Source organism: Misgurnus anguillicaudatus, unplaced genomic scaffold (genome assembly GCF_027580225.2).
Source record: "Misgurnus anguillicaudatus unplaced genomic scaffold, ASM2758022v2 HiC_scaffold_33, whole genome shotgun sequence".
Taxonomy (NCBI): Eukaryota; Metazoa; Chordata; class Actinopteri; order Cypriniformes; family Cobitidae; genus Misgurnus; species Misgurnus anguillicaudatus.
Window position 1 is genome coordinate 3,057,497 of NW_027395283.1, and position 26,619 is coordinate 3,084,115.

A 26,619-nucleotide genomic window follows, 5' to 3' on the forward strand; every position below is an offset into this window, starting at 1 on the left:
GGGGTGATCTCACCAGTGGAGCATAGTGATTGGGCCACACCCCTGGTGCCAGTCAGCAAAAAGTATGGCACATTGAGGCTCTGTGAAGATTTCAAGATCACCATCAACCCAGCTCTGTAAGTGGATAGGTATCCAATCCCACGCATTGAGGACCTTTTTGCCTCTCTAGCAGGAGGCCAACGCTTTAGTAAGTTAGACTTATTAAATGCCTACAGATGGAGGTAGAAGAGAAGTTTAGGGAGCTGCTGACTATTTCTATACAAAAAGGGCTATTTTGTTTTAATCGCTTACTATTAGGAGTAGCTTCATCGCCGCCTTATTTCAGAAGGCTATGGGGCAAGTGCTTCTCGGGCTGCTGTACATGCACTGCTACTTGGACGACATCCTTATCAGTGGTCCTGACAAGCTGACACATCTAAAAACACTGGATAAAGTCCTGGGCAGGCTAGAGGAACGGGGCCTGCATCTCAAATCAGAAAAGTGGCTGTTTTTCCAGGAGTCTGTGGAATACTTGGGCCATATCATTGACGCAGCTGGACTCCACAACTCACCAGAGAAGGTAAGTGCCATTGTAGAAGCACCAGCACCAGGAGATGTTAGTCAGCTACGTTCGTTCTTAGGCATTCTAAACTATTACGGACATTTTATTCCCGACTTAGCCACCGTCATGAAACCACTGAATGATCTGCTAAATAAGGGGAAGAAATCCTGTAAGTCAGTGTTCCAGATATCTAAGGAACTACTTGTATCACAGGAAATGTTGACTCATTACAATCCAAAACTGCCTCTCCAGCTCGCATGTGATGCTTCGCCTTATGGAGTCAGAGCTGTGCTCTCGCAAGTCATGCCCAATGATGAGGAAAGCCCGATAGCCTATGCATCACGAACGCTCAGCAAGGCGGAGCAAAACTATGCTCAAATTAAGGAGGCGCTAGCAATATATTTTGGAGTATGCAAGTTCCACAGTACCTCTATGCTAACAAGTTCATTCTAATGACTGACCATCGGCCTCTGACCTCCATTCTGAGCCCATTAAAAAGTACACCGTCAATGGCTGCAGCCTGAAAGCAGCGTTGGGCGCTCCTCCTGTCAGCGCATGATTATACTATTCAATACCGGAAAGGTGCATTACATGAAAATGCAGATGGACTGTCATGGCTGCCACTCCCCTACACTCATAAAGAAAAGCAGAGTGCAGTAGAGGTATTTTACACATCTCAGTTGGACACACTACCAGTCAGTAGCACCGAGATCAGAGGTGACACCTTGTCTGACCCCACCTTGGCTCGTGTCTTTGAAATGGTCTTAACTGGTTGTTTTCCAGCTGCAAAGGATGCAGGTAAAGAGCTATCGCCCTATCTGTTGCGCCGGCATGACCTCACAACCCAACAGGGATGCCTAATGTGGGGTGTGAGAGTGGTTGTGCCACCTAAACTGCGCCCCCGAGTTCTGGAAGAGCTCCACTCAACACATCCAGGTGTAGTGAGGATGAAGAGTTTGGCACGCAGTTAGGTTTGGTGGCCCGGTAAAATTAAGCTCCAGGCCAAATCTCGCCACTCATTTCAGAGCGTAAAAAAAGAGCCTGGGCTAGCACCTTTATACCCCTGGACGTGGTCCTCCAGTCCTTGGGAAAGGATACATCTCTACTTTGCAGGTCCATTTGAAGGACATATGTACTTGGTCACAGTGGATGCACATTCTTAGTGTCCTGAGGTGCATATCATGGACAGCACCACTGCCAGCACGACCATTCAAGTGCTCAAGGGCCTGTTAAGTCGCCATGGCATTCCACACATCCTTGTGTGATAACAGACCACAGTTCTGTGCTGAAGAATTCAGTACATTCCTGAAGTCCAATGGTGTCAAACACATCCGCTCAGCGCCATACCATCCTGCCGGTTCGTGCAGACATTCAAACATGCCTTAACCCTCTGGGGTCCAACCATTTTGGGACACTGTCAGAGGTTCTGACATGCTCTTACATTTGGTCTTTTTTCAGTTGCTTTAAAACATAATAATGGCAAGTGTCTCATACCACTGTGTTCAGCACAAACTGGGCTAAAATATTATGATAGCTACATGTATGTACATGTTTGTATTTTTGAGAGAAAAAGGTTTATGCGTGTTTTTTAAAAAAGCAAAAATTTTAAGTCACTGATATAAGTTCACAAAACCCATACTAAACATGTTTTAACAAGACTTTTCTAAACAGAATCTAGTAGTCTAGAGTGTTTTCTTTGAAATGATGTGAAAATCATCCTGCCTACTCATTCACATAAACCAATAATTTGATTTAGAAATTGTAAGACACTTTTTGTTTAGAGTGGCCGTATGTGAGAAGGATTGATTGACAGCTAGCAAACAAAGGCTCGCATAATGAGCTGCATAATGAGGCAGGAGGGAACTACAGTAAAGAATGTGAGGACAAATGTACATGTTTGTTTGAGGTTTATTAAGAAGTTAACAATATAATCAAAATAGAAATGAAGGTCAGTAGGACATTTTCAGTTTATTTGGAAACGAACCCTATTCAAAAACTTAACTTGTATAAGAAATTGATAAACAACAGAGCTGTAAACTTCATGTGGCTCATGTTACTATATAACTTTATGTCCAAAAAGTGTCAATGTGTTTTTCCACTTCATAGTTTTGTACTGATGAGAGGGATGCAGACCTGTAAGAGAGTTATGAATAGCTGTTAGCATAAATTGTCCACAGAAATACCCTTACATACATAACTGATGGGTAAATGATAGCACTACATTCAGATAAACTATCATATAAACTAAACTAGTATCTCAGATAAACATCTGCAATGATTAGTTATATAAAAAGCTGTTTTCAGATGACTGTTTTCAGATGCCCATCCCCTTATCGTCTAGCTTCTGTTTTAAACACGTTTCTGTAAGCGAGTATGAACTTTAAAAACACATCGCATATGGAGTCCATGCGAGCTTGCGTCTCCGTGTAAACAACGCGGAGCTCATAATAAAACAGTGTCGCGTGTAAAGCGCAATGTATGGAATGCGTTGCATGTAAACAATATCATATTACAGCAGATCCCCCAGTGCAGCATTACTCAAAGTTGCCATGAAGGATACGAAAGTGAATAACTGTGTCTAACACTGTACAGCATGTAACAATGAAATCCGCCATTACGTGATCACGCGCCCTTGTTTGTAAACAATGCGAAAGTTTTTAAATCTGATGTTGCTTATGTAGGCTGAACTGCACAAGCCATAACATATTACATGAAAGCAAATATAAATGAAGACAAATGACTTACAGTTTCTTCAGGAATACATCCTCCTCCATTGCGTCTTCCATTGTTCTTCTTCTTCTTAGGTAACGTTAAAGATAAACGCTTCTCTTCCTCAATGTCCAGACATAAATTAAGATATTCCTCAGGTGTGTGTATAAAGTTTATAATCCAAACATGCGGTAAAGTCTTTAAATCTGATAAAACTTTACGCTTTGTTTATTATTGTCATGTCAACAGCCTGTGGGCGTGACCGCATTAGAGATAATAAGCTCAGCCAGGAAAAACGGTACTCTCTTTACTTCAATGCAGATTATATAAACAGGAAATATATGTTTTTGATTATAATTAGCTTGTTTAAAAGTAGACATTTCAGGCTTTCTTTGGATATGTGTATCATGTTTGTGTGACGAGTATTCGCGGAGTTTCAACTGATTTTTGTAACGTGATTTGAGAGACAGCTGGCGGAGACAGAAATGTCTGAATGCGCACCCTGTTTATTTTCTTTATTTGACAAAAACACAAAGATCTATTGTTATTGTGAATGTACACAAATTCAAAAGGACCCTTCAGTGTTTCAAATTATGTCAAACACGTAAGTGATTATTAATGATGGAGTATTTTAAGTTGATTCTGCTATGATAAGGAGAAAACACGTCAAAACGAGTCCCCGCGTTTTTGGACCCCTGGGGGTTCAAGGGCCATTTCTTTGATAGGAACATTAATCTTTATGGAAAGTGGGTCATATTTGTAGTCGAAATGTAACAAATTTAGAATTTTGTGCCTATTTGACCGAGAAAAGACAGAACGTGAGTTTAGAGCACATTTGTATGAAAAACTACAACTCCCACTATGCACCACAATGCACAGCTCTGCAAGCCACTCCCATTAATCGGAACACCGCTAAGATGTGCTATTGTGTACAAAAATGCCATGTTAGTAAAACAAAGAAAATAGCCACCACCATTGTGGCTGACAGACACCAATCATGACTTACTTTTAAACGTGATGTTACATTGTGTTACACACAATAACACTCTGGCCTGGTGTGTAGCAAAGTCTTATTCAAACAGTAACGTGAGGTGTCAGATCTGCAGTACAAATGTCTTTTCAAGTACTTAAAAAAGGGTATGCATTTTAAATGTTTATTTAGTTTTACCAATTTTCTTTTTGTCTCTTGTTTACTGTAATTACATCTGTGTTATATTGGCCTCATTGCTTTCACAATATAGACAAATAAAAAACAGCTCAGATATGCTATTGTGTACATAAATGCCACGTTAGTATAACAAAGAAAATAGAAACACTCACTTTAGTCAGACATCCGTTTATCCCTGCATACTGCACACAAACGCGTCCCCTGCACAATATCTCCACAGATGCGCTGCCTCAGCTCTTGGAGCTTGTGCTCGTAAGCCAAAACACGTCTTTGAAATAAGCCACGCCCGGAAACATTCACAAAACAAACATTCATATCCTTATCTGATCCAGAAATGTTAAACAGAAAGCACACAGCGAGAGTCCGTCCAAGCTCCTACTCCGCAGCGCGTCTGCTCGTAAGCCGAAACACGTCTGTAAAATAAACACGTCCAAACACGCGGTGTTTTCCCTGGGCTCCTCTACTTAGCCGAAGCCCAAGCTCCGGCCTACTCCTCCGGCTTCTGTTCCTCCATCTGCCTCAACTCTTTGCTGTATTGTGGCTCATAAAGGTGCAATGAACAGCGGATTAGAGCGGCACGCTTGCGAAATCACCTTCTTCTATATCATATTGATTAACTTCCACTGTTATTGTAACATGAAGTCTGACTAACTCCACAACTTCTGTTTAGCTTAGCTTAGCATAAAGATGGCGGCTGATCATTTTTCTCCGTCTGTGTTCGTATATTTTCGTAAGTCCCACCCACTGATCTGTAATAGGTCTGTAGCGTGAGTGGGTCCCACCCATAGCCCCCACCTTGGAAAAATTAGGAATGAGTGTCTGTAGTCTTTCACCCTCGACAAAGATACAGGATTTCCTTCTTTCAATTACGCAAAATGACGATTTTTACATCATTGAAAGAAGGAAGTGCCTCACTGAAATCAGCATTTTTTCCCGTCTCAGGGGAAAACGAGGGAATGATGCACAACCATTCAAAAACATGACTGGGGTTCTAACGATACAAAGCTTAATGCAAATGGGTGAAGTTTCCCTTTAAAAGCATCCAAAGGCACAGAACATGTGCGTCAGCGACTTGAGGCGTTTCTACTGACATACCGAAACACCCCGCACGCAACAACGAAAGAAGCGCCGGCTATGATGTTTCTCGGACGAAGGCTGCGCTCTCGACTGGATTGTTTAAAACCGAGTGTTGCTGGAGCAGTACACAGGTCACAGGATGCCCAACAACAACAGCGCCAGCATCACTCTAAGGCCAGACAGTTTGAGGTAGGGGAGTCAGTTCTTGTGCGTGATTATAGAAAGGGGGAGGAAAAGTGGGCACCAGATGTTGTTAGGGAAAAGACAGGACCAGGGTCGTACAAGGTAAATGTGGGATCACCAGGGGTATGGAAACGCCATGTGGATCAGATGCTGACACGCCTGGACACAGCAAACTGCAGTGAACCATCCTGTAAGCCCACAGGTGTTATTACCTCAGTGATAGTTGTGCCACTCGGCACCCAAATATCCTTCACCAGAAAAAATGATGATCAAGTTCCGGAAATCATAGAACCATTAAAAACACACCAGTCCAACGAACCACTATCTACGGAACCTACACAGAAAACAGAGACTGTGAAACGCTATCCCATGAGGATCACAAAACCACCAGCACGTTTTCGTGATGAGTAAACAGTGATTAGTTAAAGGACAAGTTCTGTATTTTACACTTAAAGCCCTGTTTTCAGATTGTTTATGATGAAATAGAACGGTATTGACTGAAATTTCGACATATGTGGCTGCCCCGAGAATTTTTGGGTGTTTGTTGTTTCACCTCCCACCTTTACAATGGGTGTATAGGTGCACAGGAACAATCCTTCCTAAAATGCATTAAAGTTTCGTTTACAAAGACGTGAAACTCACCGAGTGGTCAGGGGTGTTCACTGATATGCTCAGACAAAAATCGCTGCAAAAGATGCTTTCCAACAGGTGTTTTACCATTCGTTGTAAACTTGTGGACCTATTTTTCCAAACGCCTCACATACACACTCCAGCCCAGTTGGTGGCGATAATCTAACTTTTCCAATTGCAAGAATACAAACAACGTTCCCGGCGTGGAGTAATACCGTACCTCACAGCACATCTAATACAAGTCAATGGAGTTGGACAAAACTACGATAAAACCTGTTGGAATGCGTCTTTTGCAGCGATTTTTGTGTGAGCATATCAGTGAACACCCCTGGCCACTCGGTGAGTTTCACGTCTTTGTAAAAGAAAGTTTAAAGGCAGGATAGGCAGGAATTATCTAAAAAACTTTTTTACAAATTTGTTTAAACTATCTTTATATACCAATACATTAGTAAAATGTAAGTACTCTGAAAAAGAGTATAAAGCTTGAGTGTCTGTAGACCCAGAGGTGTAAAGTACTTAAGTAAATGTACTTTGTTACTGTACTTAAGTATTTTTTGGGCTACTTTGTACTTGTACTGAGTAATAAAAATATAAGCAACTTTTACTCTCTACTCAATTACATTTTTGATTGGGCATTTGTCCACTACATTTGAAATGACACTTACCGTTACTCGCTACATTGTTTATTCGTCAACGAATAAAAACGAGACGAAAGTGTCAGAGGGTAATGGATAGAATCTGTGGTCGCGAGGTTAGACGCACACACACAACTGAGGGACTTCATGTGGTGCTACGCAGGGAAATCGTATGAAATCAAAGTAATGCGAGAGCGAATCAAATGCATATGGAGAAGTCTGGTCTCGCGGTATTTTGATGTCAAACGCTGAATGGCTTGCGTTGAGCCACCGTAGCGGGACATCTGCGTGCTGCGTATGTCAAACTGTAGAGAAGTTCGCGTCTGGTCTGAGAGAAGAGATAAAGAGCAGACATATGAATGCATATCACATTTGATTCTGTCAAGGGACCCTTTGTTAAACTTTTGATGCTACAATCAAAACAAAAGGGAAGCGCGATTGCAGGATCGGGTCATCTCGCAACTCAAAGGCAAGCACAAATGTTTTATATACTGATGTTTATCAGCTACATAACTTACTATATAAGCCTTAATAAACCAGCGATGTCCTGTACTGATTTCCTGAGTAACTTAAGTACGTTATAAGATTGATAATAAGTGTACAATTTCACTGTCCTCACATTTAATCAAGTATGCTGTAGTGTATTTACAGTAATGAGGGATGCATGAGTGAAGAAATGTACTGCACTTAATGTGAGATAGTGGTGTTACGTCTACTACATGTGTTTTCAAGTAATCTTTCAAATGAACAACTTCACATTTTTAATATGCATTATCAAATTTCTGTTACTGTATATTAACTGTAACAACCTACTGGACTCTAATACTGGAATTTTTGAAATATTTAGATTATAACTTTTTAGGATTGGCCTATATAAGAATATTTGGTAACACTTTACAATAAGGTTCATTAGTTAACATTAGTTAATGTATTAACTAACTTGAACAAACCATGAGCAATACATTTGTTACATTAATTTATTAATCTTTGTTAATGTTAGTAAATAAAAATTTAAGATTTAATTGTTTGTTCATGTTAGTTCAGAGTCTATTAACTAATGTTAACAAGATTTTAATAAAGTATTAGTAATTGTTGAAATTAACATTAACAAAGATTAATAAATGCTGTATAAGGGCAGTTCATTATTAGTTCATGTTAACTAATGTAGCTAACTAATGTTAACTAATGAACCTTATTGTAAAGTGTTACCATATTTATATATCACAAAGTTCGGCTATATATTTGTCAGCATGGCACATTCAAGTACACAATGACACTAGACTAAAATTAAATGGATTTAGTTGAATAAAATTAGACTAAAACTAAATCAAATCAGATGACAAAAATATGACTAAAACTAAATTAAATGTTAGTCAAAAGACTATGACTATGTTTAATCTGTGTTTGTTCTGCCAGGTCAAAATTTTGAGGTGTTTGATTTCTTTTCTATATTAGGAAGTAAAACCTCATAAATAAACTTTCTTGGTTTTCACTGACCTACAATGTCTCATTGTGTTGAGGACTAGTGCATCTTTGAGCCAACATTCAGTACGAGTAAAAATACTTAAGTACTTTTAAATTGGGTTACTCTAATACTTTTACTCAAGTCGTATTTAAATTGATGACTTGTAACTTGTAGTGGAGTAATTTTTACAGTAAGGTATCTGTACTTTTACTCAAGTATGGCTTTCAGCTACTCTTTACACCTCTGTGTAGACCTCTCATGACTGTTTTAAACACAGCTCATTATTTCCATTCGGGATGAAACAAGTTTTTGGCTTGCGTGACTATCCCCCTCTCTCGCAACCATGGCACCACCCCTGTTGCTATGGGATCTGTCCACACATGCGCACACTCGATTGATTTGAACGTGCGCGAGGCACTCTGAAGAGCAAAAGTACGGCAGAGAAAGAGCATTCAGAACTCACCTGCATATCCAGTCAGCGAAGGCAAACAAGGCAAAAAAGGAATAAATCAAGAAATCAAACGAGAGTAAATATCGCGTGGGTTTTCCTCGAGTCGACAATGCAGTAGCGGTATTGTCTCCGGAGTGTAGTCCTCATCAGAGTCAACAATGCTTTCATCACGGAAACTCTTCCATACAAAACACTGGCTTAATAGTGAGTACTAGAAGCCATCCCATTTGTTTATATTCATAGTGATAAAGTTAGGTGTATTATTACATGTGATTGTGACATGATGTTACTACATGCACCGCGCTCCCAGTAGATCCGGTCAGAGTTGTGCGTTCATGTGTTTTGTGGGCGTGGCTTTAGAAGAAACCCAGAAGGGAGGGGGTGGAGTGAATGCAAAAATGAGCTGTGTTTAAAACAGTGGTAAGAGGTCTACACCCCCCTACAAAGCCAAAGCACAGTAACTACGCACATGGTCAAAATTGAGTTAAGGTTTGAAATAGGCTTTGTGAGATCTGTTGTGTCTTGTGACAAAGTCTCCTGGTCCAATTTTGTCCCATTTCAGAGAAACGTGTGTGCCAAAATTGCAGTAACATGTTTGACTGGCTGGTGTGAAAAACTTTAAAGGCATTTTTCTCAGTTTCAGTGTTTGCGTAGTTACTGCACTTTGCCTTTGTAGGGCAGTACAGACACTTGATTTTTATACTCTCTTTTTCAGAGTACCTACATTTTACTTATGTATTGGTATATAAAGACAGTTTAAACAAATTTGTAAAAAGTTTTTTTTTAGATAATTCCTGCCTATCCTGCCTTTAATGCATTTTAGGAAGGATTGTTCCTGTACACCTATAGAGGCATTTTAGAGGTGGGAGGTGATACAAGAAACACCCAAAAATTCTCGGGGCAGCCGCATATGTCCAAATTTCAGTCAAAACAGTTCTATTTCATCATAAACAATCTGAAAACAGGGCTTTAAGTGTAAAATACAGAACTTGTCCTTTAATAGAAGGTTATAGTTCAGTTAGAGTGTGGGACATATTGTTTCAACATACAAGTTGTACAGCAAGTAAGATAACTCCTCATTTGTTGTTGGATGTAAAAAAAAACTGTAAAAAATGTACCTCTATTGTTGTGCATGGAAACATGTATCCTTTTGGTTGTGTTAAAGAAAATATTTTGTGAATGGACATCCTATCTTAGTGGGGAGGAAATGTTATATATGTAGCTAAATGTTGAGCTTTATGAAGAGTTACCACTGGGGGGCAGCAGTGTTTTATATTTGGGTGAGTTCTGTACTGAATAAAGTAGTAGAAGAAGTGAGTGAATCAGCAAACAGCGTGTGAGTGTTGCTCTATGTGTTACAAAAATAGTTTTTATATACATACATTAGTAAGCAACATAATATTTATAAATTATTTAAATTATTATTGTTTTTTCTTGCATGATCATTTGTGAGGTGTAACAGGGGAACCTGTATGCAGTAGGAGTAGGGGGAGGCTGCAGACCTGGAGCCGGTAGATCTACGCCCCTGGCAGTTTTACGCCCCTGTTGTTCCTCGTTCGTCCAGTAGGGGGAGATTGTATTTTAGTATATGAGCCTAGTCATATATCAGAACAGCAGACCGTATGATAGCAGCAGACCTTCTTGAAGCGATACGAATTGAGGTATGTTAAATAATCTGCTAAAGTTATTGTTGTTGATTGTATTATAATGATACACGTATTATTTATAAATGATTGATGCGATATACTGCCATTAATTATAAGTAACCATTGTTTCTAACACTATTCAACCTTGCTTTATTTATTTTTTATCAGTGAGCGAGAGCACTTTGATAGCAGGATAAAAAAACATTCAAAGAAGAGTGGCAAACCATAGGAGAGTCATCTACAGGAGTCATGCTGTTAAGAAATAACCAAGTCATGGTGTTGATAATTTTTTTTGTGAACCACAATATTGTCTCTTTCTTTTAAATAACCCTTGGAATTTTAGAAAAGTTACATTGTGTTTGTCTTCATAAAATGCTATGTATGACATGTTTTGTAGCTGTATGACGACCTATTGTGAATTGTACAGCAGATATTTCATTTAGGATCCATGTGATTATTACACAGTACTTTATGTCTAATGACCTAAATTTGGTTAATATCTAAATGTAACGTAATATAAATTCACAACATCATATATCAGTCAGTCTCTTGTATATAAAAAGTTTATAAATAAATATAAATAGTTAAGTGTGACGTCATCATGCACCCTTAATGGGTGCATGAGGAGCAACAGGGGCGCAAAACTGTCAGGGGCGTAAAACTGCCAGGGGCGTAGATCTACCGGCTCCAGGTCTGCAGCCTCCCCATATAGTGCAGTAGCGCCTCACTGCAGAACACGACATCCAGGGGGCGGGGTTGGATTCAGATCCAGGGGCGGAGCTGGATCCTAATCCAGAGATCTCTTCCCACTGCATTTTGATTGGTCGGCAGTTTTACCACAAGACACGTCATGCACGTGTTGTTGAGTTACCATTTCCGCATTAATTTGTAATTAAAAAGTTATTCTTTTGACAGAAAAACTAACTTTATTACTACAATAAAAGTAGTGACTTTAAGGTGAAATGTAAGTGTTTTTGCCATAATGTTTTAGAGTAAAACATTTCGGGCACTACGAGTAATCTTACCACATGCAGTTTAATACCTATGGATGTATACAGTATAAATATGCATAATTATTAACATATATATGGCAAGTTATTTAGAAATTATAAATTGAATGTTTTTCTTGAACTTCTTTTTTAACTCGTCTTTGCTCACAGCCATTCTTAAACATGGTTTACAGTTTAAAAAAAAAGTGCTAATAAAAGATATAAAATAAATTTGTGTTTTTATGTGTAAATATATCCTTCAGTGATATCACCCTCTCGGGAACCTCTCCCCTCCCCTTACACTAACTGTGATCATTCCTTACTAAATTATGAATCATTCTCGACTATATTATTAATCAAACGTACACTTAAACTGATAAGAGCAAACGTTGGCGACCACAGAATGCAACTAATTGCGGGCTGCAACAACGCAAATATACTGCTTCATTTGGCGGAACAAAGTATATAAAGTGGGAGGAGTTGGATCTAGATCCAACCCCGCCCCCTGGATGTGTTCCACAGTGAGGACCATCTCCCTGTATGGAGCTGTTGCCCAGAGGCATCACAAGATCTTAATACGCCACTGCTTATTTTAAGGACTACAAACAGGGCCTGAAATTAACACCCGACCACTGTCAATCTATCGGCCACATTGGCATTAACATACATTTTGCGAATAGAGTAATGAAAAACAAAGTATGTGGGGCGACTGTTTATGTGTGCAGTTTGGAATTCCCCCTCCATCTGTGTGCGCGCGAGCGGGTTTAAGGGCACTTAATAGTGCACATCGGAGAGACGCATTCCTAAAAGCAAGCATACAAATCTTTCTGTTCTTGACAGGGCACATATAAACAAAATGATCTTCACAGTGTTCTTTTTCTAATAAAAACATTTCTTTATGTCTTAAGTGTATGTATAGAGAGTCAAAAACCAGTCTGTGCTTATTTGGTCTTAAAGAGACAGTAACCTCAATTAACATACTTAAAGGTATAGCGGAGGATTTTCTTTTTCCGGGTGGATCATCAAGACTATTGATCCTCCTAGTTGTCAATCAGGAGTGTTGCACAATTGTATTTTTTGAATTGCAAGTGGAGAAGGCGGTTCTTTTCTTAAATTCGAGAAAATCCTCCGCTACACCTTTAAGTCTGGTGTCATTAATGTTAATCAAACAACCTAAGACAAAGACAAAATCACTTTTGTAGCTCTAAAACTAATTATATTTAATTCATACAATAAAGACAGTGTTATCATTCACTATTCAGGCAAAAAAAAAAAGGCTGGTAAAAAGTCAATGTGGCAGGTGGATTTCTAAATGGTCAAAAAAGTTAACTTCAGGCCCTGACTACAAAACAATACATTGTAATACATTTTGATATTGCTTCACCAGATCCTTGCATATGAGACAGCAGGTGCGCCAAGCAGGTTTTACGAGGACATTTCATGTGTGTATCATAATGAAAATAATGCATTATATCTTGCCATGATGAAACTTCAGAAATATAGTAGAGATAATGGTTTTATGTGTACTCAGATGTGATTCATTGTTAACTGTGGGGTGCAGGGCTGTTATGGTAACAGGATACAGCATGCTATGAAAGGGATTGTTTATTCGCCTTAGTAAATTACAGCCAAAAATATTCACCAAGTTGTCCACTCTATTTATAACATATTACAGATATTATATTTATTATTATGAGACATTTTTAATTTCTGGAAATATTTAATACAGTATGACAAATAATGCAGAATCCCCAAAATTTAACATTTTGTTGATTTTGCACTCTTCCTCGATCGCAAACAACTGGAGGGACTGACTGGCAGCAAACATCTAACTCAAGATTTTACAACAGTATTTTGTCTCTGCTAAGCCCTCAATTAAACTAATAAATGTGACCATTTAGTGCATTAGATATGATATGTTCGCTGCCAAGACCGGCACAAATATGGCAGTGGGCATGGCGGATGTGATGTCTTTGGTACCCATGAATTGCTTAATTAACCATGAACATACCCAATAGCTTCTGTCTGAACATCAGATCACAATCTTACTTCAGTATCTTCAGTTTACAGTCAGGATTCTTCAGTACATCAGAGATCAGCTTCACTCCTGAATTTCTTAGTTTATTATCAGACAGATTGAGATCTCTCAGGTGTGATGGGTTTGATCTCAAAGCTGAAGTCAGAGCAACACAACCTTCATCTGTGATATTACACAAACTCAACCTGTAGGGAACAGAGACTTCATGTAAATGATGCTAAACTACAAAGTTTGTCCACAAATCTCTAACCTCCATCTCTTCATATAATGTTCCCCTTTCAATTCCTCAGTAACTGAGACACTGTGTGTTTAAATCTAAAATAAATCCATCACACAGCTGACTATTAGTGTTAGATGTCCTAAACCACATGAACATTTCTTCATAAATCTGTATTGAGTTCATGACTCACACTTGTCATTCTCATCAGGTATTTGATGTAAAAATCTTCCTCTATTACAGGAGGAATATCAGCTGGAGATAACATAACTCTGATGTTACATTTAAAGATGTAACAGTGTTTAAAGATCAATTTCACTCAATCTATAAAAACATTATTTATGTGTGTGTCAGTGTCAATGATGGATCAATGTTTTAATCATCTTTATAAAAACAACACAACGAGGAGAAAAACTCTTCATACACAATAATATCAGTCATAATAAATGTTCACACAAACAACAACTTTTTAATAGACTTTTTTATTTGCTTGTTATGTAAATGATAGAGAAACATTGCATTTTATTATTTTAAAACTTATAAAACATTATTTCTGAATATTCTCTAAAAATATTGCTGTAGAAAACACAATTCACTTATTAGGTTTAGATGTTGATGATTTGTTTAATTTAAAGTCACCATGGTGGTGATCATTCATACTCTGATTCTTGATGTTTGTACATCCCAAATGTACAGCGGTTATCTTTTGTCCATAGCTTCTAAAAATCCTTAAATGACAAACTGTTGTGAGTGCTGGATCTCATTTACATTATTGACAGAAAATAAACTTTTTATGAGTTAATCAATTAATTAGATGACAATCTTTACCACTGTGTACCAACTGCTACAGAATTGCACTACCTTTACATTACTGTACCAAATGTAACCCATCATGGAAACCAGTGACGCAAGTCGGCAGCACAAGTTTCGAGATAATGAGAAACAGAGTTTTTTTTCAAAATTTGTGATTTTCGTTTTATTGCAGAATCTGTTAGTTGAGATCACGAAGAAGCCTCTCCATGTTTTAGATAGCAGTTTTTGTATATTTAAAAGTGTACATTTTGCGGTTGAAAACGGCTTGTTTTTTCGGAGATTCTAGCGTGCAGCGGGGGGCGTCATTGTCTGTGTATATTTACATACTGGATAAGCGGTTGTTTTTGCCCCCGCCCCCAAAGGGAACAGCGTGGCACCTCCTTAATAGGGATAGTTCACCCAAAAATGAAAATAATGTAATTAATGACTTACCCTTATGTCGTTCTAAACTCGGAAGACCTCGGTTCATCTTCGGAACACAGTTTAAGATGTTTTAACGTTAGATGTAGTCCGAGAGCTTTCTGTCCCCGCCATTGAAAATCTTTGTACAGTTTCCATGCCCAGAAAGGTAATAAAAACATAATCAAAGTAGCCCATGTGACATCAGTGGGTCAGTTAGAATGTGTTGAAATCGAAAATACATTTTGGTACAAAAATAGCAAGAATTACGACTTTATTCAGCATTGTCTTCTCTTTCGGTTCTGTTGTGAAGTCACGTGACTGTAGTGACGCGGCTGACCTGTCCCTCAGACATGTTTGCTAAGTTTTTTTTTCAAAGTTACAGCGTGCGCCTCCCCGGACTGTTAACGAAGCTCAGGGGCACAAAACAAAATAAAAAAAACTGCTAACTCTTACTGCTAACTGTTATGTAAGTTAGTGTCCTATAGTTAAATATTAATAAACTAAATATTAGTTTCATATCTGAAAATACAGAACAGTATAACACATACATCTGTTGATTTTCTCAGCAACAATGCAATTCTATAAACTTGATAAAAGGTTTTCCTGAGATTTTTCCTCTACTGTTTGAGACCTTTCTCCTTTCTTCTTTCCTTTCCCTGCTTTGCACAAAACATTTCTGATGTACATCTGCAGAAGCCAATACTGATCGAGTCAAAATAAGATTAGCATTATTATTTATTATATATCTCGTCATGTTTTCATAAGCTAACTCACTCGCGTGGCGTCACCTTTTGAATGTGCCGCAGATGAACGCAAAGACGCGCGCGGACATGGATACGTGCGTGCACGCGTCAATGCGACTGCTTCGTCGCTTTTACAAAGGTGTAGGGGTGTGACGAGACACTTAATCCACGAGACGAGACGAGACGAGACACGAGATTGGGTTCACGAGAACGAGACAATATTTTTACACTTTTTAAGAAACCCTCGATGATAAAATAAATGAATAAGAAACTGAAATCATGTTATTTTTAAATGTTTTAACTAATCAAGGACTGCCCCTAGCAATTATTTTACTAACTGATAATGAAGTAATTTGTTATTTTTGGGTAATAAAAATAGACCCAAGTGAGCAGTAGCCTATAAAATTAAACGAAGATGCAATAATAATTGGTTCAAATAAAGTATTAAAACCAAGTTACATTAAACAACATTACATTAACAAACAAATTACATTTGTGGTCTATAAATAAAAAGCATTATGTATATATTATAACAAATGCCTGCAGGGGGAGATAGTTGACTCGTCACGCGGACGCTATCTTCACTTTCACTTTAGACGGAGAGAAACGCTTATTTTTTAGCCAAACAATGTTTAAATCCATTTGAATATTTAATATACGTCCATTTCTTTACAATAGAAATTAACATGCAGACATTAAATCATGTAAACTCTGTGATGGTTTAATCTGCTGAGACTTCACATCTGACACTGATCAACAGACAAACACAACACGTCTCAGACTTCATACGAGCTCCCAAACGAACATTATTGGAAACCCAAACAAAAAAGCAAATGCAGTAAAAGACAGAATATAATGCATGCACTGTAAGAGGCTAATTACACCAACCACGCTTTAAACGCTTGGAAACGCAAGGCGCGACGCACTGCCTTTTTAAAAAAGAGCAGTGCGAGTCGATGTGGCTTTTAATATTGCTAGGCAACCACCTAGTCAGCTGTCTTGTCAATTAAAAATTGAAGCGTGCTCTCTTTTGCTGTTAACTGTCATATTAGCAGAAACTTTAAAAAGATGACGCTTGCTCTGACCTTGTTTGAGGGTGAGAGTTGCACAAACACGCAGGAGAGAGTGAGCGAGTGGAGTCCGGTTCTTCAAAGCAACTGTAAACTTCCCTCACCACAACGTAAGGCCCGCGGCCGCCGGCAAAAACCGCAAGGCACTCAGCGCGCATAAACAGCGCGCAAACGCTCCATGCCCATAGAATTTAAAAAAGGCGGCTGCAACTGCCATAAACGCTTTTGGTGTAACTGGCGCCTAAAAGGGTCAAACAGAAAGCTGCATACTCGCATATGCAGGCTGCATACGTCATTAAGGTTTATTTCAGATCATTAACTAAAGGACATCACATTTTCGACGGCACAGTTTGGAATATCTATTATACCACCTCCCTATTTTAAATACAAACTTTGAAGGCGGGTTCATGTGTTTAACGGAACGTAAATACCGGAGTGTAATCTGATATACCCTTACATGTTACGATGTAAATAGTCCTCAGATTGTATATTATATTGTATTACCAGAAGTTCATGCGAAATCTGATGTAAACAATAGACTATATATCTATATTTCACGGATTATACCATTTGTGGACAGAAATGGTCATTGGATGATTCACACATCTGAAACAGACTGGATTCGACTTGTGATCAACGCAGAGGTAAAAAGTTCTGTTTATTTTTGCATGTTGTCATCCGGACTTCTGTCACAAAATACTACATATGATGATAGAACATCTGTATCTCAAAACGGCTTTACATGGGGTATGGCTTAGCTAAATGAGATGTAAATGAGCCCTATTGTCTCTTAACTTTTCTTTCTCTATTTTCACAGCATTCTCTTTCTTGAATGTGTAATATTCAACTGTCCACAACTTCTCCAAATCTTATCAGATTTCCATGTGTTACACAGCATTGGAAAGCTTAGAAACTGCATTTCAGAATAACGCAAAATGCCCCAGATCAGACTTGTGTCCCTACTCTCCGCTTTATACACACAAAGTAATGCAACCAGAGAAAAACTAACAAAAAAGTCAAGGGTCAAGATACCAACTTAAACAAACACTAATCACAATAATGGTGACTTTAAATGAAACAAATCATCAACATCTAAACCTAATAAGTGAATCATGTTTTCTACAGCAATATTTTTTACAGAACATTCAAAAATAATGTTTTATAATATTATTAAATGCAATGTTTCCCTACCATTTACATAACAAGCAAAAAAGTCAATAAAGAAAACAGTTGTTGTTTTAAATATTGTGTGAACATTAAAACATGACATTGTTATAACGTTTGAAAATGGTAGAATCTAACATTCCTCTAACGTTTAGACAACCCAGAAATGTTCTTAGAAAATCAAGAAAACTGGACACTTTTTATGTTGGCAGAACGTTTTTGAGAACTTTCAGGGAACGTTCTTGGAACTTTTCTCTGTTAGCTGGCTAAGTGTTTGTCTTCTGTGGACACCCGGTGAGGATAAATGTCCTCAGGTTGTGTTGTGGTGAAACATTGCAGTACTTTGATGATGTTTCGATGTCTCATAATTATTCATGAGACTGCTGATGAATCTGCTTACTGATCAGATCTCTCATTAACTTTATATATCCTTTACATTTAGTGTTTGTTTCTTTTTCATACAGTTTATGTTTAACTAAACCTCAGTACATGTGTGACTATCAGAGAGATGATCTTACCACAGTATCTTCAGTTTACAGTCAGTATTCTTCAGTAGATCAGAGATCAGCTTCACTCCTGAATCTCTTAGATTATTATCAGACAGATCAAGATCTCTCAGGCGTGATGGATTTGATCTCAGAGCTAAAGTCAGAGCAACACAACCTTCATCTGTGATACCACACCTTCTCAACCTGTAATAATGTAAATGATAAACACGGTCACAGAACATGAACTGAAAACTGTAATTAAGAAACAAATAATGAATTTCTCATTGACTCTTTACTCATATAAACATCTCAGTTTAATAGCTGTAATCAGAGGTTAAGCATCAAAGAAACGATGATTTCAAACTCGTCATGTAGGGTCGGTTTCCTGGACAGGGTTAATCCTAGTCCCAGACCAATATGAATGTTTGAGCTGCCTTAGAGGGCATGCACACCAAAGCTTTTCACCCTTGGCCGGCGCATGTTTTCAATTGTTTCCAATGGAAGCTCGTTTTTCAAATAAGCCAGCATCTAGTGGTTTTCTTCCGCGCTGAAAAACCGGCGCATTCACCTTTGGGTGAAAAGCTCCTCTCGTCAATGTCAGTTCTCACATGGCCGTCCAATCACAGTGGAAGAGGGGCGGGACATTACCACAGCAACAACAGGCTCACAGCTAAAGTATAGTATCACAGCTGAAAAACAGCTGGCATTCGGCGTCCTCCAGGCATTTTCAGCCGCGTGTAAAAGTTTTGGTGTGCACAACCCCTTAATGTAAAAACTTGCCCTGTCATATCTGATCATATATTAGTGCCATTGTTTTGTCTCAAGATGTACACCAGTATTGTTTTTTCTAAGGTTTGTTTGTAAAAACTACTTGAATGTCCTAATATAACTAAGGCCTAGTCCTGGATTAATCTAAACCCTGTCCGGGAAACTACCCCACAGAGTTTGTTTGATATATATATATATATATATATGGTATTAAATATAAAAGTTAAAGGTAAGAGTTTTTAAAAGTGAATCAAAAATCTTTTATTGGTTTTACATTAAATAAAGCTTTTGTGTATTGACAGTATGGGTTTTTTTCCCCATACAAAGGTTAGATAAAGCCATGATTAGACTTTAGTTATTTAGGAGATTAAAGTAGTTTTTACATACACACTTCACTAAATCATTACTGGCATCTTGTGACAAAACAATGGTACTGATATATTTAAAGATCTGTCAGTTGTCACTCCCTGCCCATTCTCCTGCACTTTGCCCGTTTTCAGCAGTTACCTCTGGACTACATTACCATTCATCCTCAATGCTCCCTCATCTGTTTCATGTTTGTCATTATCTTCACCTGCCAGCCATCATCATCATCATCATCTCTACACCATATAAGCTCTCTCTGTTTTCCCCATTTATGTCTGTTATCTGTTGTATTTAGTTTGTTTTGTTGCCTGTCTGTTGATTTCTAGTTTTATAATTAAAGTTTTGATTTATTCTTTGAGTCTCAGTCATCTCCTTTTGCACGCACGCCTAACATCATTGCAGCTGTTTTATGTTACGACATCTTGCCTTAAGTCCTGTCTAAGAGATCACCCCTAAAATTTTGCTTTTGAGATTGACTGTTGATTTATTTACAACATTAGAAAAATGACTGCTGTTAGAAAAGATTTTCCCAAAGTAAGAATTCAAAATAAAATCATAAAATAATTAAATTAATTGTATTAAAGCAACACTATGTATGTTTTCGACCTTCAAATAATGTCTCTAGAATTATTTCAGGGGTAGAACAACTCCTCTATGAATTCTACTGCAACCTAGCTGCTACAACCACAATCGTAAGTCCGCAAGACGTGATCGGGTCGGAAAACACAGCCCCGCCCCTCGCCTACCTGCAGAAGAGTGTCTGATACCAGGCACTGTTGCGCTTTTCAACCTCATGGGGGAGCAGAAAGCAGGGGTTAAAGCAAAAAAAAATCCTGAGCCTGAACTTTTGCCGGGGGCCGGGGTGGACACATTGTTGAAAACATTGTTGAAACTAACTAGTAACGTATCTGCCATTAACACTTGACAAGCTTAAACTACAGATTATGATGGGCTATTTGAAACACCAATACAAAAGAAAGGTTACTCAAAATATATTTCACTAAAATATGGTGCAAACACAACATTTTTTAACTTTTTTGTCATCATTTACTATATGCCCCAAAGTAAGCCATCAGACTGAACAAAATCAGTCACTTTGTGCATTTAAAGGTAAATACATCAATGTGGTGCATTATGAGAGTAAAAATAAGTCGCTAGATCTATGAGGGATTTTATGTTCTTATTATTGTCTTGTCCTCGACCCTGAGGACAATGGGACAAACAGACCCAGTTCCGGTAGATGTGAAAGTCGGCACACCTCTCATCTACTGGTCGTCCATCAATGTGATGCCCAGCTGATGCCTGACCAACGACCACCGGCAGAACCCGCTTAATCTCCGCTTAATCTCCGCTTAATCTCCGCTTAATCTCCGCTTAATCTCCTTATCCGTTTATATGTGTGTATATACATATATATCTCCCAAGGGTTTTTCCCTCCTAGGACTTTTTATTTTTTATTTCCTCGGCTAAACAACCCGGGGTTTTTGTTTTTTTTCTCCTAGGGGGTTTTTTACCCCGGGGAGGTAGCCTGCTTGGGCTTAATTTAGCTTCTTCTCCTAGACGTTACATTAGTAATACGCTCGCTCATAATGTCGAGTCATAGCCGCAGCAAATTTGACTGCTTATGCTATTGTGTATTATGTTGTACTATCTGTAATTTTTCTGTGCTTTTACTGCTTCTATTAAAGGAATAGTCTACTCATTTTCAATATTAAAATATGTTATTACCTTAACTAAGAATTGTTGATACATCCCTCTATCATCTGTGTGCGTGCACTTAAGCGCTGGAGCGCGCTGCGACGCTTCGATAGCATTTAGCTTAGCCCCATTCATTCAATGGTACCATTTAGAGATAAAGTTAGAAGTGACCAAACACATCAACGTTTTTCCTATTTAAGACGAGTAGTTATACGAGCAAGTTTGGTGGTACAAAATAAAACGTAGCGCTTTTCTAAGCGGATTTAAAAGAGGAACTATATTTTATGGCGTAATAGCACTTTTGGGAGTACTTTGACTCGCCTGAAAAGTCCGCTCCCCTTCTCCCTCTCATAATGGGAGAGGGAGGGTGCACTCCCATAAGTGCTATTACCCCATACAATATAGTTCCTCTTTTAAATCCGCTTAGAAAAGCGCTACGTTTTATTTTGTACCACCAAACTTGCTCGTATAACTACTCGTCTTAAATAGGAAAAACGTTGATGTGTTTGGTCACTTCTAACTTTATCTCTAAATGGTACCATTGAATGAATGGGGCTAAGCTAAATGCTATCGAAGCGCCGCAGCGCGCTCCAGCGCTTACGTGCACGCACACAGATGATAGAGGGATGTATCAACAATTCTTAGTTAAGGTAATAACATATTTTAATATTGAAAATGAGTAGACTATTCCTTTAATGCAAAGCTGCTTTGAAACAATTGAGTATTGTGAAAAGCGCTATATAAATAAAATTGAATTGAATTGAATTAACAATTTTGTGCTCTATTAGTAAAATCTTTGGTTGCATATATGGTAATAATAGGGCTGTTGGGATTCTGTTTGTGTGTTTTTGATATTATTATTTCCTTGTCATGTTTGGGTTTATTTGGCTTATTGTTTCCTGTGTTCCTTGTTTATATTATGTACTGTTTTTTTTTATTAGGGTCTTGTCTTTGATTGTGGTTTTGATTTGCATTATATCTTGTTTTGTTTCTTATCCTGTCTTTGTATTTGATTAATATTGTCCCTGTGGTTTAAGTATTATTTCTAGTGTTTATGTTTGTATTTGAGTCTTGCCTGTTTCTCCTCATGTTGATTTATTGTCTCCGCCTAGTCCTTTGTTACCCTGGTTACTCATTGTCTTCATGCTCCTCCCCTTGTTTGTTGTCATAGTGTTTCATTGTTCTGGATAATTCATTGGTCAAGGTTGTGTATATATCCACTTTCTGTTCACCCCTTTGGCACGGTCCATTGTTTGATGTTACGGTGTTTGTGCCCTGAGTTTTCGTGTTTGTTTTGCTACCTGAGGAAATAAATATTTGTTTAAACTGCATTTGGATCTGTCCTCTTCTCATCTGTGTGCACATCGTGACAAAATGGACCGTCACACACAGGATCCAGCAGTTTTTGTGAACTCCGCTAAAGGAGTTGTTTGTTCCGATGTCTGTTTGTCTCATGCCATGTCGGATAAGGAGTTCAGGAAGAGACGCACCAAACTGGCTTCACTACGTCCGCGGGATGAATCAGTGGAGGAATTCGCTCGAAGATTCTGGGCGGATTCTCGTGGTCTTCGACTGAACGACACCGAAATGAAGGTGTGGTTTAACCATTGTTTGGGTGAGCCGATTCCTATGCGTGAAATCGATGGACTTGATGTGATGGACTTTTTCGCCTTCGCTCGTTATGTAGATTGGCGTCGCAAAGGGCGTGTTTCTTTCACGCCGGAGATCCCCGAGGCGAGATCTTCAATCTCCTCGTCAAAGACTGCTGAGCCGGTGAGCGCGTCTTCCTCGCGCTGTTCGCGCAGTCAACGGAGAGGGAGGATATCCACACACGAGCGGTCCAATAACAGCATAGATGTTGTTCACTCTTTCCCCATCTGTTCGGCAATGATGTCCGAGTCTCTCCACAAGAGGGCAGCCACCACACCCGAGTCATCGCTCAAGAAGGCCGCTTCTCCAGTTCTTCCAGTTGGTGCTCAGACGCAGCGGTTACGGTGTAGTTTAGCTGATACTCCATTGATGTCTGTACGAACAGCTGTTGTCACGTTTGCTCCTAGATCAGCCTTCTCTGAATCCATCTCACCAGCAAGACCTGGAAGAGGCTCTAGAATGGCTATCAGAAGAACACCTTTTTCCACAGAGCCAGTTAAATCTACACCTATTGTGAGGATGGCTGCCGTTAAGTCTTCAGTTGTCCCCAGCATTATGGTTAAGTCTGCACCAGTGGTTGAAATGGCCACCGATATACCGGCACCCACTCTTCAGAGAGCTTTGGCTACACCTGCACCTGTTTTTAGAAGGGCACTTGTCAGATCTACACCAGTCCTCAGTATGGCAGTTGCCATTCCTGCACCAGTGTTCCAGACAGCTGTACCCTTTCCAGCACCCATTCTCCAGCGGGCCGTTGCTAGGACTATACCTCTCAGAAGAGCTGTTGTCAAGCCTCCGCCTGTTCTCAAAGAGGCAACAGAGGTATGTCCTTTGAACTCTGCTCTGTCTACATTTGCCGTAGCCCTGGGGTGTGTGTGGTCTGTCTTCTGTTCGTCTTTCTCCTGAGATGTCTCCCAAGCCCCTGAGACTGAATCGTTGGAGGATACTGATGTGCTACCTGTCACGGTTGGAGGTTCTGGACCTGTGTCTTCACCTTTTTCTACGACTAGAGGGTCCGAACCTGAACCTCCTACCCAGCACATCACTGAGTCTTTTGTCACCATTAATCCACCTGAGTCACTAAAGTCATGTGAGTCTGAGACAATTTCTATGGTTAATGTAAGGACTGAAGTTGAGTTTTTTGAGTTAAGTGCCTTGACTAAGTTTGCTGAGCCTACTGTTTCCAAGTGTATTGATTTTACCATAAAGCCTGTCACCGAGCCCCCTGTGCTTCCTGTCAAGGATAAGATGGTTAATCCTGTACTCTCTGCGTCATGTAGGCCAGTTTTCATGTGTTCACCTAAGTTTCATAAGCTTTCAGCCCTAGCCAAAATGGCTGTTGACTTACATAGACTTTTTGCACCCATCTACACGGTCTCATTTGACTCAGAACTGTTTTCCCCACCTAAAATGACTATTTTTGAGCTCTGTGCTCTGTCTAATGTCCTGCCCAGTGAACTGCCCTGTGCGCTGCCCAGTGAACTGCCCTGTGCGCTGCCCAGTGAACTGCCTAGTGAACTGTCACAGATATCTCACCATGAACTCGTTACCATGTTTAGGTCCAAAGAGTCTAAGCTGTTAAGTGCCTCTTTGCCTGTGTTGTGTCCTGTTTCTCTGGCTTTGCCACCCTCTCTTCTCCCTGTCCTCTCTTACAGCTCCAGAGTGTTGCGGGCGCCACCTTGGACTCCAGTTCCACCTGTATCACTGTTGTCCACTGCGCCCCCCTGGTCACCAGTTCCATTATGGTCACTAGATCTGCCTGAAGCACCACCTTGGCTTTCCACTTTCTGGTCTCTGGTCCTGCCTGCGCCGCCCTGGCGTCCTGCCTTGCCCGCGCCGACCTGGCGTCCTGCCTTGCCCGCGCCGACCTGGCGTCCTGCCTTGCCCGCGCCGACCTGGCGTCCTGCCTTGCCCGCGCCGACCTGGCGTCCTGCCTTGCCCGCGCCGACCTGGCGTCCTGCCTTGCCCGCGCCGACCTGGCGTCCTGCCTTGCCCGCGCCGCCCTGGCGTCCTGCCTTGCCCGCGCCGCCCTGGCGTCCTGCCTTGCCCGCGCCGCCGCCTTGGCCCCCTGCTCTGCCGGTTCCGCCTTGGCCCCCTGCTCTGCCGGCTCCGCCTTGGATTTTGCTTATTGGACTTTTGTTGGCCCTCCATCCCTCCCCCGTTCCGCCTCCGCTCCACCTCCCACCTGATTTGTTATTTGTTTCATGTAAACGTCTAGTATCCGTTTCCGTAGGGGGGGGTACTGTTGGGATTCTGTTTGTGTGTTTTTGATATTATTATTTCCTTGTCATGTTTGGGTTTATTTGGCTTATTGTTTCCTGTGTTCCTTGTTTATATTATGTACTGTTTTTTTTTATTAGGGTCTTGTCTTTGATTGTGGTTTTGATTTGCATTATATCTTGTTTTGTTTCTTATCCTGTCTTTGTATTTGATTAATATTGTCCCTGTGGTTTAAGTATTATTTCTAGTGTTTATGTTTGTATTTGAGTCTTGCCTGTTTCTCCTCATGTTGATTTATTGTCTCCGCCTAGTCCTTTGTTACCCTGGTTACTCATTGTCTTCATGCTCCTCCCCTTGTTTGTTGTCATAGTGTTTCATTGTTCTGGTTAATTCATTGGTCAAGGTTGTGTATATATCCACTTTCTGTTTACCCCTTTGGCACGGTCCATTGTTTGATGTTACGGTGTTTGTGCCCTGAGTTTTCGTGTTTGTTTTGCTACCTGAGGAAATAAATATTTGTTTAAACTGCATTTGGATCTGTCCTCTTCTCATCTGTGTGCACATCGTGACAAGGGCACACAAACCACATACACAACATGTTAAATGAGATTCATTGTTGGTCAAAACATGTTTAATGTTTGTATAATAATTAGAGTGAGCATTTAATAAATATTTATTAGGGGTGTGACGAGACACAAGATTGGGTTTATGAGCAATAACCTTTAAAATTACATAATAATTATGATCCAATAATAATTGTAAATAAAGTATCAAAACCAAGTTACATTAAACAACATTACAATAACAAACACATTACATTTATGTAGCCTATGTAATAAACCAGCTTTATGTATTATAACAAATGCCTGCAGAGGGCGCTAGAGGACTCGTCTCGCGGATGTTATTTACACTTTCACTTTAGAAGGAGAAATGTTTATTTTTAGCCAACGTTTAAATTCATTTGAATTTTTAATATTTGTCAAATTCTTTACACTAGAAATGATACACTCACTGTCATTCTTGAGCAAGAGCATGCAGACATTAAATCATATAAACTCAGATAAGGGTTTAATCTCCTGACTGAGACAACATATGATCAACAGACAATCACAACGCGTCTCAGACTTTATACGATTTGATTTCCCAAACGAACATTATTGGAAACCCAAACACAAAAGCACATGCAGTAAAAGACATATATAATACAGGCACTGTGAAATGTTCAATAGAAAGCTGCATTCTCCAGACGTCGCATATGCATGCATACGTCATCAAGGTTTATTTATGTTAACTGGTTAACTGAGCATTGCATTCGCAAGTCATAACATATTACAACAACGTGATCAACTAAATACTTTTAGTAAACTTTATAATTCTTAATATTCCCTAATAAGACAGTCTTTATGACGTATATGCAGTCTACTAATTAATTTGAAAAACGGCCAGCATTTCACCTCCACGAAAAATCTTGTGAAATAATTAATTTCG

General features: G+C 39.4%; 1 protein-coding gene across 4 annotated transcripts in view; it reads right to left on the minus strand.

Moving 5' to 3' along the window:
* The window catches only part of LOC141363262 (protein NLRC3-like), a 235,062-nt gene that overhangs the window by 127,854 nt on the left and 80,589 nt on the right, over positions 1-26,619 (minus strand). For all 4 annotated transcript variants that reach the window (XM_073865879.1, XM_073865878.1, XM_073865880.1 and 1 more), the window contains 2 exons: positions 18,460-18,633; positions 13,544-13,717 (listed from right to left, as the gene is read on the minus strand). In XM_073865879.1, the coding sequence (XP_073721980.1) occupies positions 13,544-13,717; positions 18,460-18,633 (348 nt within the window). The remainder of the gene's footprint in view (positions 1-13,543; positions 13,718-18,459; positions 18,634-26,619) is intronic.